This window comes from Crocodylus siamensis, chromosome 1 (genome assembly GCF_052110815.1).
Source record: "Crocodylus siamensis isolate JL-2025a chromosome 1, ASM5211081v1, whole genome shotgun sequence".
In the NCBI taxonomy this organism is placed as follows: Eukaryota; Metazoa; Chordata; order Crocodylia; family Crocodylidae; genus Crocodylus; species Crocodylus siamensis.
The window spans coordinates 21,186,810-21,201,867 of NC_143395.1; the positions used below are offsets into that span (position 1 = coordinate 21,186,810).

The 15,058-nt window shown below is 42.8% G+C and overlaps 1 protein-coding gene across 4 annotated transcripts; it reads right to left on the reverse strand.

The window, feature by feature from the left end:
- Positions 1-4,346: 4,346 nt before the first annotated feature.
- On the reverse strand, positions 4,347-13,671 carry LRATD1 (LRAT domain containing 1). Of its 4 annotated transcripts, none has more exons than XR_016440160.1 (3): positions 13,553-13,671; positions 12,259-13,379; positions 4,347-8,195 (listed from the first exon to the last, which is right to left on the reverse strand). XR_016440160.1 is itself a non-coding variant. In XM_090031896.1 (2 exons), exons 1-2 carry the CDS (start codon positions 13,634-13,636, stop codon positions 12,492-12,494), a joined length of 972 nt encoding a protein of 323 aa, XP_089888022.1. In that variant the 5' UTR covers positions 13,637-13,671; the 3' UTR covers positions 8,332-12,491. The 4 variants fall into 4 exon arrangements, 2 of the variants coding, with proteins under 2 accessions (XP_089888022.1, XP_089888039.1); XR_016440161.1 differs by having other exon boundaries at positions 4,356-5,229; XM_090031896.1 differs by lacking the exon at positions 4,347-8,195 and having other exon boundaries at positions 8,332-13,379.
- Positions 13,672-15,058: the final 1,387 nt, after the last annotated feature.

Sequence of the window (15,058 nt, forward strand, 5' to 3'; positions counted from 1 at the left end):
AAAATTAAAATATTACATTTAGCCAAGCCCATGGAATTCAGATTTTAAAATAGCTTGGATTCTTCTCAACTGAGAGAATAAGACAAAATTATATTGAGTGGTTGCTGTACAATAGTTTTTATATTCACTATTTTCATGACACTGATAATAGCATTACTTAAATTCATAAGTATCACCTAGTTTATAACTAGATCTCTCCCCCATAGCTGTTTATTCTTACAGTGATTGAGGGTGCTATGGCTTTTTCACTTGCCTAGACTCTCCCTGCTTAATAGTGAATGTCTTCATTCTCATGTACGTGTATTTTGGCATGCCAGAAGTTTTTAGAGCAAATGGGCATCATCATATATGAACTCTCTTGTTCACATACCAGTACACAAAAGGAAATGCGGGGCTTCCACAAACATTCAAAGACATTTGTCTGAACGTTAATGAAAACCTCAACAGAAAGGAGCACAAATGCAGCAAATCAAATTGTGAATGAGATTCAGTGAACATATTTCTAACAACATTTTACCATTATTTAACAAGCTCTCTCTCTCACATACCATCTGTGTTTTTGATTGTCCTGACACATACTTTTCATCAAAGCCTATTTTCATTTTTTGCTGGTAATAAGTTGCAATTCCAAATCTTAAAAATGAAATTTAATGTATCAATACTTAATATTTTGTGAGGGTTCATAAGACAGACTGATTTAACCCAGTGTCTTATAATGGCTGTTTTACAACTACCACTTCTATTCAAATAGTTTAACAAGACTTTTTCCTCCAGCTTTGCCTAGTGACCTAAGGTGCCTTTATATTTTGGTGTAAAATGGGCATCCTTCAGGAGGCTTAAACTTTAAATGGATAGCCTTGTTTAGTACTTTCTGAAAGTATGGCCTGCTATGGGAAGGTTGGAGTGGCTCAAGTTGAACACTCAGACAATGAGGAACAAAACAAAATCAGCAACCATGTTCAGGAAATCTTGGCTTTTGTGATCTCTAGTAAATAAAACCTCATATATGTAAGTCATATTTAGAATGAAATAAGTGATATGATCAGTGGAAATTGTTTGTTGTATGGTAGTGGTTCTCAACCTTCTTGCACTCAGGGCACCCCTCACTGAATTTCAGGCACCATTACTTTTGTGAACTGAGTAGTACCCAATATCAAAAACTAATTTATAGATTATAGTGCTTACCTCCTTACACAGCCAGTAGGGGTGTGACCAGGCAGGGATAAGCCTAAGCCTGGCTTACTTACTTAACTTACCTGCTTGTCCACTGGCACCCTGGTTGAGACTTATTGTTGTATGGTTATAGATTTTTCTTGGTACCAAATAAATCTAAGATGTTTATACTGCTACCGTAAGATTTGTCATCCACAAAACTCAAATGAGAAACGGTATCATTATTTGTTTCATGTAAAATATCTGCATTGGGATAATGCCTTTTTTAAAGGGTCACTTACTACCCTGGTTCTTGCAGATGGACATCCCAATGAGCCTGGTACCTGGTTTAAGAGACCAAGAATATACTGTAATTTATAGATAGATATAAAGTCATTTTTGCCTCCACATTCATTCTCCCACCTACTTCCATGCTGAATTATTTTAAATTTTATTTTCAGTACAGCTATTAAAAGCTCAAAGATAGGTCTGAAACCTCAAAACCTGAAGATAACAATTATGCATTTCTTTATTGTACAGGTATCAGGTGCACTCTAAGCACTTGAATATTTATTAATATTGAGCAGCAAAATAAAGAACTTAACTGGATGTCAGACACTGCTGTGAACTGAAACAAGTTATTAGCAGGTAATGAATTAGAAACCCTAAAATTACTCTCTCAATTCACTATATATCTCTTTAGGCATGTCTGCACATTCATTAATGGGATGTAGCTATTGTGCATTAAGTTTACTACTTGCATAACCAAATTCTAAATCAATGCACAGTAACTGGCACTACTGCACTGTAGCACTGACATATGGGTTTGCACAATAGCTCAGTATTACCATACAGTAGCATATTAGCATGAGTTCTGCCTGGCATGCTACTGAACAGTGTTATTAGACTACAGCGCAGTTAACATCTCATCTAGATGTAGTCTGTGAGTATGTCTACATGTGTGCTTTACTGCATTGACTAATTTACTGCACAGCAAACTGTCACTGTCTATATGTATGCTGCAATAGTCAATTAATTTACTCTGGCATAGGATAGTCCTGTCAGACGCTATGCAATGGTGGAGTAAATTACTGCACTTAAATGTACATGTAGAAGGTGATGTCGGGATTAGTTTACGGCAGCTCAAATTGTGCCAGAGTTTATTCAGTCACGTTAATGGCATGTGTAGATGCACCCTGTCTTTTCTTAACTCCCTTAGTGAAGGAAGGAAAGGAAGAAAATTATATCCTTTATATTTCTTTGCTGAAACTAGTAGGACCAAGTGATACAGCTGCCAGAATGAGTCAGCAAAGTACTTGAATCTTTGTAAGGGTCCCAGAACTTGACACTGTTATATGGTGCCATAATTGATACAAGTCAGTAGGTTAATTAAAATGAACATTTCAGTATTAATGACCATTGACTGCACCCTGCTGGAAAAGCAATGAAATAAAATCAGCACTGGTTTGGTAGGACTAATCCAGAAAGCTTGATAGGTAGGCTGCTGAGCTGATCATATAACAATGCTCCAAAGATGAAGCAAAAATTTGGCACAAAGAAATGGGTAATTTTAGTAAATTTTGGTAATTATATAAAGTGCAATCAAGAACATGAAATGATGCTGTATTAAAAATATCTCCATTCATGTTACATATTAAGCTATATCTGCAACCAAAGGAGAAAGAGTAATTCTTGCTAACACAGAAAAGGGAGATTTTTAAAGATCAGCAATATCATGGTGATTGATTACATGATCCCTTTTAACCAGCTGCATCTTTTTTCATTTCTAGACATTTGTTTCAATAAAGGAAACTTAACAGGAGGAGAAATAAGCCTATTTTTATCTCACAGGCTGAAAATATGATAGTCATGTAGGAATGGAATTGAGCTTCAAAGGTCCTCTGCAGCAGAAAGCTAGAATCATAGTGCTGATATGGAACTCAAGGGTCCCCTAGTCCAAAGCCCTAAACTAATGCAGGATATGCTATCCCTAAATCATCTCAGACAAGTGCTCATGTAGTCTCTTCCACAATCTCCCTAAGCAACAGGAAATTCAGTGGTGACTTCTTTGGTGTGGGTATCACAGGTTGAATGGCCATACAGAGCTTCATTTGTATCCTAGAAATATAAGGCCTCCTTCCATAGCACCATCAGCTTTAGAACTGGAACAAGACTAAACTCTTGCTAACACTGAGAAAAGGGATATACAAAAGAATAGGAACTGTTGACGAAGTAGATGATCCATAACCACATGGGCTAAGCAACACAAAAACTTCTCATCAATGGCACACTGTGTGCTACCTTATTTCGTATGGTGGATGAATCTTCTTCAAGGATTTTAAGTGTCTCAAAGTGAATCTCCCCTTTTAATCTCTTGGGCTGCAACCAGACAAGTGCAACCATGTGGTATATGGCACTGCAGACCTGTCTACAGTGTCACATACTGCACATTCAGGTGTTTCCCATATTGCTTTGCAGTGGGGTGGGGGAAGGGAAGGGGGGTTGATCCCTGGAGATCCAGGGGACAGCTAGAAGTGGCACAGGATGTCCTGCTACTAGCTGTCCCTAGGGACCCAAATGTTTGCTCTTGTCTGGATGCAGCCTAAAGGCCTTTCACTGGCCTTTAAAGAAGGAGTAGGGTTGATTTTCTCCTTATACCAACTAAGATGTTCACCAGCAGTCAGTGTTGGTCTTGGTCTACTCAGATTCATTTGACTGGCGAAGGCTGGGTCAATAATGAACACTTAAAAAAAATCCCCTTTTTTGCTTTAAAAAGAAGACAAGTTTACCCTATTAAAAAGTCCAGAAATATCAAGGCCAGCTGGTCTTTTACTTAGGAACAGCTATACAATAACATTATCATATGTACACAATGGAGCACAGCTAATTTCAGTATTAGTCTTTGGAAGGTTTGTGGCAATGGAAAAGAAAAACCCCACATTTAAATTATGAAAAATCCCTTGCCACTGTCCTTTTAAAATATGCTGAACAGAAGGATAGATGGATATTTTACTAGAGCATTCTTTTATTTATAAACACACAAGTCAGCAGCAACATATTTCATTCTAAAATGGTACTTCATTATTGCAAAGTGTAGTGCTCCTTGATATTTTTCCTCCAGTAAGTAGCAATATGTCAAAAACCACATATTTAATTCACTTCTCTTGATGTCAGAAGACTGGCATATCCTGAAGAATAAATATTTGAATGGTGTTAAAATCCTGTCAGTGAAAAATCTTGGGCATCCATCTGTTGCACACACAAGGTACACATGGAAGTGACTGCAAGTTATACTGACATAAATAAAATAATGAAGATCCTATATATAGAATTTATATAGAGAGATACACAGTTTAAAGAATTAAATATTTAATATCTGTGTAAATATTTACAATTACATTTTTATATTTCTTTCAAACATTCTTTCATTTGTATTGCTTTCCTCTGACTGAAAGGGCATATGGGAATAAAAGCTTTTCTACTTCAATACCATATTTTGGCAGGCTTGCTCTGGCTGAATTGATACACCAGGAGCATTCCAACTTAAATCAATAGGACCAGTTACAAATAAGAGTACCATAATCTGACTCTTAATTTTTTTTTTTTTTTTTAATAGTTTAAGCTGCATGTTTTTTTTCAGTTCCCCACCCACAGCAGTGATTGTGCCATGCCAGCTATAAACTTTGGGCCTGATTATTTCATTTACATAGATTTACACCAATGTACCTATTCCCTTCAATGGAGTTATTAGAAATTTATACAAGATCAGAGTCAGATTTTACTTTCATTCTGAGTCAGCAAGGAGAAGTATTGAGGTACCGAGGTCTTTCACCTGACATGACACCAATGAACTGATAATCTTTAAATATGATTTTAAAACAAGGGTTATCATATAAATCACCAGTGCCACTCTGTGTTCAAGCGTTTAAACTTACCATAACAAAATAATGCTGCTGATACACTCCATTTTTACTCACCCTGTTTTGCCTACGCAGAAGAATGGGTTTCCAAGGGGTGAGTGACTTTATGTATTACAGGGACTGCATAGCTAACTATCACTTAGAGTACCCTATGCTCCTAAGAGAAAAGAGAGAAAGAATGGAATTTCAGGCTTAAATCTATATTTCTTGTTTGGCACATCTGAGGCTTTGCCCCCACACCCTCCCCAACTACACAGAGGACCTGATTTCCATCAAAGCTCCCATCCACCGCAGTAACTGGAAATATGGCTACCCAGCACATCTAGAGACCAAGCCAATAAATTCATCTTTTACTTACAGACAGACAGACAGACAGACAGACACACACACACACACACACTGAAAAGGGGTCACTTGAAGAAGCATTTCCCATCGTTCCTAGTGAAATGCCAGACTTGCATAGACAAATAATTAAGTAGTGCTGTTAAGGCCAGTCTTATAGACATTACTCACAATACGCCTACTGCCTTCTGTGGGAAAGTTTCCTGACAACAGCAGGGCAGGTCCCAGTTTTTAAAAGTTCGCCTTAGATATTTAATTATGGGAGTTTTTATTCCTTTATTTAAAATAGTGTATAGGGTCAGATCCTGCAATGACTGAAAACACGCAAGTCTTTATTACTTACATCCATCATTCTATATTCAGATTATATATATTATATTAATTTGCTTTGATAACTCATTCTTTTTATTTCCGGTATAACTATAAAAAAAAAAAATACACTTGACTTGTGCACTTGCAGCACTTGACTAATATGGGGCCAACCTAGAATCAGGTCCCCAACACTCCTGACTTTTGTACTTGCAGTATTCTTTGTTCATGCCATAAAAATATCGAGTCAATTCATTTTGAAGTGTATTTTTTTATTTTAGCTTTTTTACTGCATGTAATCCTTTTGATCCTTTCCTTCATCTTTTGATTCTCCTGTTGTATCTCTAGGAGTAAAAACAGCTGAAGCTCTTTATTGGTTGTTAAGGGTTTACATTAGGGAAAAGACTGTTTTTCCTAAAATTAAGCCTGAAAATGTGGGGTTGGTTTATATGCAGATTGACTTATCAGAACAATAAAACAAGTCCAGCACATGCATAAGAATGTAAAGGATAAGACCCTAAAAAAAGGAAAAGGCAGTGTTCAGAGGTGGTAGTGTAGAACTGATCACAGTGTTATCATTTCATATACACACTTAAGGAAATAAAATGCATACTAGTGGGCACATCTACATGACAGACTAGAAGCACAGTAGACCAGTTCTACTGTGTTTTAGCACACCATGGCAAAAGCTATGCTAATACACAGTACAACTAGTCTACTGCGCATTCACATCACTTAAAACACATGCGCTGGCACTACTGTGCAGTAGCACTGATTACAGCACAATTAGTACCTGTTATTAATGCACTGTAATTGCAGTGCATTAATGCATGTGTAGATGTCTTCACTACCTGGTTAAAACAGAAATATGATTGGGCTAATTATAGTTTATTTTCCCCAAGACAAAACATTGATTCAATAACTGTCAATATGCCAATTCAATAAGTTCAGAACATTCACCTTAATCAGGTAGGTTTACATTTATTTTAGCTGTACTAAAATTCTTTTGCAAGGTGAATAATAAAAAAAGTACAAGAGCAAGTACAAGAGTTGCTTCTTAAAATAGCAACACTGGGTGATATTCTGCTGGCACTTACTTCAGAGTAAGTCTGGAGCAAATCCTTTGATATCAGGATTTCCATGAAGTTTTAGTAACAGCCAAATGGGACTTGTTGCGTCTTCCCTCCCTACTAGACATATGCCCTGTTTTTTTATTTGCAAGCTGTTCAAAAAGTGCTTGTGAAAACTTATATATCAAATTAACCAAATTGTTAGATAATACATATGCTTTCTTGCATGGCAAATTTCATTTCATGGTAAGGTTTTATTGACAAGGGAAAGTCCTTCAGAAAAAAAAAAAAGCAAAGTCAAGTTGAGGTTTGTCATGAACACTGGGTGCATTTATGCATGTTATTAGTGCAATGCAATAAACCCTGATGTAGTTTGCGCTGCATGTTTACATGTGCAACTGGGACCGCAGCATGTTGAGCAGGATAGAAACAGCCCAGGCTGGCAGGGAACTCAGGGGTCAGCTTGCCAGCCCAGGGCTGTTCTGACCCAGTTCAGCGGGCTGTAGAGGGCCTGGCTGGGGCTTGAGGATGCTCCAGCATGGGACTAGCAGCAAGCACGCTGCACATTAAAGCACCCTCATTGCTCAGCCAGCCACATCAGCGTCTATAAAGTTGTGCATTGTACTAAATAACACCATCACAAGATAGTGCTTTTGTTTACACGTACTAGCCTACAGTGGCATTTATTAGTTTCCTGCAGCCTAATAGGGTGTAGACACCAAAACTTTACGTATAGACACCAAAACTTTGGTTATTAGCCACCTCCACAGTAAACATCTCATGTAGATGCACTCACTGAGAGTCATGTAACCTAATGCTGCTGTTAAATCTTTGTTCTGCCCACAGATCATCCTTTAGGTCCCAATTCTGCAGTAAGAACCACCTCAGAGTAACAGGCTACTGACACAGTCTACTCCCAATTCAGGATCAAGTCTTTATTTTAAAATGCTGTTAGTATATGTGCTTACAGTAATTTCCTGCATGCCTCCAAACAAGTTTGAGGGCAGGGACTCTATTTTCTTACCTTTTAGAAAGCACTAAGTGCACTCTCTATACAACATAAACAAACAGTTATGAATAAACTGTCTAGCAACAGTCAAAGAAAATTATGGAAAGAAAAAGTTATCAAACCATTCCACAGGAATCTTCTGCAGCAATGACTGAGGTCTGGCACTGGCATTAATATCTGTCATACCTATACCAACCCAATGTCTCCTCTGTAGTAACAGACAAAGAGTTGTGGGGAGGAGGTGACTGAAACACTTGATCCTGCAAAATGCTGGGCACTTCTGAAAGATTCTGGATACCCTCCACGCCCACTGACTTTGATGGGAGTTGAGAATATTCAGTACATCACATCCTGGGGTCCATAAATTCCAATAGATTTCTGCACATCACTTACCTGAATATGAAGGACACTAAAATTAAATGAGGCAGTAAAATTAAGACTCTGCATATTTAGCATAAACTAAAAGCCATCTCCTCTTATTGAGTTTAATGTAAATTCCATATATAGTTCAATAGCAGAACATTGCCTAAAAAAAAAAAAAAAAATAAAAAAAATACAATGAAAGGTTTAATTTAAGAAAGCAATAATTGGGCAAAAATAGAGACCAACTTGGAAAAATAAAATTGATGGGAACAAAATATGGTTTGCTATAATTTCTTTTCCTCAATCTGCATTTGTAGCCAGTAACTGGCAGTCTGACTGTGCTAGTAAACAGTTTTTGAGAAAAGCCTCTACATGCTTAAAGAAAACATTTCTTTGTTGTTGGGGTGTTTGTTTGTTTTTTTGGTTTCTTCTTTTTTGAAGTAACTCGTAGCTAATTCAAATAATCACATTTGAGAGACAAATACAGTAATTTCTGAAATCAAACAGACCCCAATAAGTTGTTCCCTGAATATTGCTATACCAGTTTAAGGCCAGCCTGCAATGTAACAAAAGCTGGATTTGCAAATTGTCCCAGAACATTTGCATATATGATGCATGGTAGGGCTTACTTCAAGAACAACTGATTACTCCTCGATTAAATATTTACTTTGCCCAAGTTGATTGAGGACTGTGAACACATCCTACAAACATAATGTAATTTGTTAATAATTTGGACATGGAAATATGAACTTTCATATCACTGATCCTAAAAGATAAGCATAACCTAATCACCTTCTTTGCCTGATAATCATCCACATTGGTCCCATCTTTCTTTCTACTGACTTCTCCCACTTGCCTTCAATCTGATGCTTTAAATTCGTCAGTCTCCTCTGAAAGGATCTGAACCCATACTCACATTTTTACTCTCAACTCTTACCTACCTTCCCACTGTACTAAGGCATTTCCCTTACCTCTATCTTCTTCTTGTACCCTCATTTTATCATCTCTTCCTATATTGCTATGCACAGAAGACCCTTCTGACTTCTCAAATAACTCCTGAAATATTGCTCATGCAAAGCCCATAGTTTTTAGCCAGTACTTAAATAATAATGCTGGATTCAGATTCAGTGGGAGTCTTTCCATGGGGTTTGTTTGCCCTGTAATCTTGATACAACAACCCACAACTAAAACTATGATGGAAGAAAAAGCAGGAGGGCTGGGTATAAGTGGTGATCCATAGGTCTGATCCAGCACCTCTAATGCAGAACCTAAGTTAGAATCATCATCTGGGGCTCCCCATTTGGGGGTTTTTGAATATACATATATATACACACATACTCTAGTCCCTTTGTCTTTGCCCCAAAGACTGATATTTGGCCCATGTAATTAAACACACTCTTTGTCCTAATATCTTGCGTCCACTACAACAATGTCCTTGCCAACACTTAAATTAGCTAAAGAAAGGTGAGGTTTTGTTTTGTTGGGGGCGGGGGGGGTGTTTGTTTTGGTTTTTTACCTACAGAAGAAGTGGTTTGTTTAGGAAAAATCCAAAGATGACTGCTCAGACATAGTGATAAGCTACAAGGAAAGCCCAAGAGAATTTTAAAAGTAAGGCTTTTTAACATCCTACAGAATAGCACAGCCAACTTTGCAGATCCAAACACTGAGGCGACACCCTGCTGCTTAAGGATTTTACCCTTTACAGAGTTAGAGGTCACAGAGCAGTTTAAAAGAAAACAGATGCCAGTTCCAGAACAAAAAGGTGAAATATGGAAGAATTCCCTCAGTTCAACTGATTACTTTCTCTATTTCTGTATGGTCCTACTTAAGTGTTCTGTATGTGCTGACAGGCCCTGACTTTCTCCCTAACCTTTCCTTTCTCACCAATAAAAAAAGAAAGGAGGAATTAAATTGGCTGTGCACAGGCTCCTAGTTCCTCTACTGACCCTTTGTTTATTGTTTTGCCTCTTTAGATTTTAAGTGCACTGGATACTGGGACTCTTCCTCTGGTTTCATGTAGCAGCAACCACAATGGGGCCTCAATCCTAACTGGCACTTTTGGGCACTAATGCTGCCTGATAATGCCTTCCCTGTTCTGACCACCTGCCTAATGAAACATTACCATTAATGTGAAACCTTTCATCAAGTTACCTTGTCCCCTTACTCCAACACACATTTCACAGCCACAGTGAGAAAGCGACAATCCCCACATTAGTTTAACAACTTGCACTATTAGTGTACTCAAAGCCATCTAAGATGCCATACAATGCAAGAGCTTCTGCTCTTGTTTTAATTGACAAGGGCACTGTTACCAGCCAATAAACATTATTAAAAATGAACATAAAAAAAAAAAATGTTATAAGTGTTAACAAGCATCTTCTTGGACTTTGAAACCCTTCAGTGAACTGTTTGATACTGAAAAAAAACCCTTAGCCTTTACCAATTAACAGAGGTAATATGTTCACAAAATGTGGTAGTAACCCTTGGGGCTTTGAAGGGAAGACACCCTCGCTTTTATTGCCAAATAAAATTTTGCCAAGTATATCATGAAATAAAGCCAGTTAGGTGGTCTTCAATTCTAGAACTGTCATTTTCTTCTCTCTCTCTTTGTTTTTTAAAACAGATGTCTTGTGTAAAAGTGCTGATACTTTTCTTCTGATGAAATACACTCTACCCTCATAACTTCAGTCCAGAAATAAAAGTACTTTGCTTTTTGAAATGAAGTAATTTAGCAACAAAGTTGCTTATGATGTTGTTTAATACAGAAGAAACCATGATTCAGTAGCTCTGAGAAGGTAGAGTGTATATACACAAAAGGGGGATTATTTATACTCTGCCATCTGTTATTGGATGCGAGAGAATAAAAAAATAAATAAAAAAGAAATCAAATGCATATTCTTTCTGGTATTTATACATGCAACTATGTCATTACAAATTGTATGCACATTGGTAAATTTTAAAAAGGAATAATAGACAAATTTAGGAATGTCCCAATGTACTTAAGAATTCTAGCTGATATTTTAATGATCTGATTTTGCAAGACAGAACTCAGCATGTAAGAACATGGAACGGGAATCTGAACTACAAACAATACACTGATCGCACCACATCAAAAAGGCATCTATTTATGTAGCTTTGGATTTCTAAATGGCAGCTAAACTAGTTTTTAGTTTATTGGATTTTTTAAATGCAGGTTAAAATTTGGTCACATTATGTTTACTAGTTTGGTGAACTGGAGCCATAGAAACAGTTGCTATTATTCTGGGGGAGGGGGGAGAACCTCAACATGCACAATTCAAACCTAGTTCTGCTTCCCTGCAGAATTTTCTTACTGTGTATGAAAAGATGTAGAGTGCAGCGAGACACGGCAGCGATGCAGCAGCTCTGGGGATGCACTGCAAACCTGGAGCTCAGGCAGGAGATCCTACAGGCATTGCCCAGAGATCAAGCCTGTGTAAACAGTTCTCCAGAATGCACCATGTTCCTTATGCAATTGTGCAGAATGGCTTTAGTCTTAAGACAGCTGCTTGCTAACTCTTGTTTTCAAAAGAGGGATGGAGAGTGGGAGAAATGTAATGCATTGTGATGACAGCTAGCCGAGAGAGAGGAGTGCAAACAGAAAGAAAGAAAGAGACAACAAAATATTTAAACTGACGATCAATTCCAGTCGGAAAGAGAGATTAAAGCACTGCTGCCTGATAAATACCTTGCTATAGTTGCAGCCCTCATTTTGGCCTCACAAACTACAAGCTAGAAGGACAGCATTTAGAAACAAAACACAAATGCCTCCCCCCACCCCTCCGCCATCCTCGCCAACTAGCAGATTAGATTCTGGGTGTGTTTCCTCGACAGGCAGAGCCGGTTAACCAACTCTAACACGATGCAACTCGACTGTCCCCCCACGTTTAAACCTCCTTGTGGATTAAAGCCATGAAATTAATCATAATAATAATAAAAGCAATTTGAAATTTTATTGTTAGCGCTAATGGCTGAAAACAGGACAGGAGCCACTTTGTCCACACACTTTGCACACTGCTTTCCCCGCCCCCTCCCTCCCCCCACATCACACACACAGAGACACGCACACACGCACCCTCTTTTCTTCGCTCTCTCTCAAGGGGTCGTCCTTAGTCACGTCATTAGAAGCCAAACAAAAAAAAGTGGCTATGGGTGTGAGGATGCTGGTTTGGTTTTTTTTTGGAATGTCGCCATGGATCCTGGTTTCCAACGGTCCCACGGACAGGAGGGGGCAGTCCAGCTCCCCACCCCCCCACCTCTGCCTGAGGCAGGTGCAGGGCAAAGGCAGGCAGCAGTTGCTGCTGCTCCTTATTCTTTCCCATCCACTATTGCCAGGTCTTTGATGCCCCTCAGTTTGCCGCTGGCGTCGAGCCTGCGCTTCTCCCGTATTAGATCCTCCAGGCTGTGGAACCGCACCGTGTGCACCTCGCTCTCGCCCAAGTGGACCTGGAGATAGTAGGGGGGCGGCTGCTGGGGGCCGGCGGCCGCCTGCAGCTCCCCGCCCGCCTTGAACTCCCGCTTGCCAAAGCGGCACCAGGCGGCGAAGCTCTCCGAGTTCGTCCAGCAGATCTCGTGGCTCTCGAGGCCCAGGTGGCCGCAGGCGTTCTGCACCACCAGCTCTGCCACCAGCGGGCGGAAGCGGTACCAGCTATTCACCACGCGGCCCACGCTGCCCGCGCCCGCCTCGTACAAGCTGTCCTGGCGGATCTGGCCCTGGTGCAGGTGGACGATGTGCCCGCTGCCCACGTAGACGGCCCAGTGCGGCGGGTGCTCGGCCGGCCTCAGCGCCAGCAGCTCCAGCAGGTCGCCCGGCTGGCACACGGCGGGCAGGGCGGCGGCGGGGCACAGGCTCAGCTCGCCCGCCTTGGCGAAGATGCATTCCTGGCCGCGGAAGGCGGACACCTGCGCCTCGCTGAGCGCCAGGCGCGGCGCCCCGGCCGGCGGCGGGCGGCGGCGGGCGCGGCTCGGGCTGTCCGCCCCGCCGGGGCTGCCGGACGAGCCCTTCACGCCGTACTGCTCGGCCTGGCCGCGCTCGTCCAGGTCGTCCTCCTCATCCGAGAAGAAGTACGCCACGCCGACCCGCAGCTCGTCCTGCTCGATGCCCGACGGGTCGCCGGTCGGCAGCTCGCTGTAGCTCAGGTGCGTGATGCGGTCCAGTTGGTTGCCCATCAATGACGGGGGCCGCGACCGCCGGGGCTGCAGGGGCGACAAGAGCCGGGTCAGGGGAGACGCGGGGGCAGGGAGGGAGGGAGCCCCCGCCCGCGCCCGCCCGCCCGCCCGGAGCCGCTTACACGGGGCCGGAGCAGGGAGGGGGGCAGCGCGCCCCCGCCCCAAACTCCTGCCAAGTGCCGCTCGCCCCCGCGCTTCACCTGTGCGCTCGCGCTCCGCTCTGCGCGACCCGGGCCGCGCGGACACTCTAAGTAGCGGCAGGCCCCGCCCCGCGCGCAGCCCATTGGCCGAGCGGCTTTGCGCTTCCACGCGGGGCCCCGCCTGCGGCTGCCAGTCAGCGGCGCGGGGCGCTCCCCGACCTGCCGGGGTGCCGAGGCCGCCGGAGCCCCGCAGCTCCGCATTTGCATGGCGTGAACAGCCCGCGCCGCGATTGGCCGCCCGCGGCCGGCTGCGGAGCGGATTGGTCACTTGGGGCCGGCTTGGAACGGGGCTGTGTTTGGCGGCCCGGGCGGGCGCGTCAGGAAGGCGCCTCGGTGACAGCAGCTGCGAGCGAGCCCTGCTCGGGGCTCCTGGGGGCTTCGGGTTGCCTCAGCCCTTGGGACAGCTCCAGCAGCCCTCTGGACACTCCTCCAGCCTTTGGGCAGCTCCTCCAGCCCCTGGGACGCTCCCCTAGCCCATGGGAGAGCTCCAGCAGCCCTTGAAGCGACTCCCCCAGTCCTTGGGATGCCCCCCGCAACCTTTGGGGTGGCTCCCCCAACCCTTGGGATGCTCCCTCAGCCCTTGGGACAGCTCCTGCAGCCCTTGGGATGTTCCCGCAGCCCTTGGGATCTTCCTGTAGCCCCTGGGACAGCTCTTGCAGCCCGTGGGGCGGCTCCTCCAGCCCTTGCGGGTGGCTCCCTCAGCCTATGGGATGCTCCCCCAGCCCCTGGGATGGCTCCCACAGTCCTTGACGCCTTTAAATCAGCCCTTTCTCTCCACCTTGAAGTGCAGCGAGGTGTTCTGGGGTCAGTGACTTACCTGGCAGGGGAAACACCATGTATCTTGGTCCAGGAAGGTAATTTTTCTTAGGTGTCCATGGGATAACTGCTTTTCTGGCATGGTTTAGTACCCGCTAAGGTGTTGGGGCTTTAAGCCTACTTTATGGAAATGGGAGGCTCCTCCTTAGTTTGCTCATGTGGCCATATATATGGCTAAGGGCGAGTGAAACTGAGGCACGTGTAAACCCCAAGCCTCTGGGCTTGGACCTGCATGTAGGATGCCTGCCAAAAGATGTTGGAAACATCTGAAGCCCCTGCTGGGGGTAGAGGATGTTTGCCAGTTGTAGGGCCACTTATGGTTCTGGACCAACTCATGGACACTTGATTTGGCTGATTTGGCATGGAACACAAAAAATTTCATTAAAAATAAATAAATAATAAAGTTCTGGGCTCAGCTTGGGTGAAAGGTGAGGGTGGGAAGTCTTACCTGGTCACCTTGGGCTGTGCTGGCCGGAGAGAGCTGGAAGCCATCCTCTGGCCATTTAGCTTGAGAGAAACCTCGTGAAAGCCTAGGCAGGGGTATGTGGTAGACTGGTCTCGACAGCGCTGGAGGACAGACCAAGACATCACAAGTTACAGCAAGGGAGGGGTTAAACCATAGTTAAAGTGTCCTCACTGCCATTTTTCAGCATGGGGATGCTGACGCACGTCACAGTCTGGGTGCTTTAA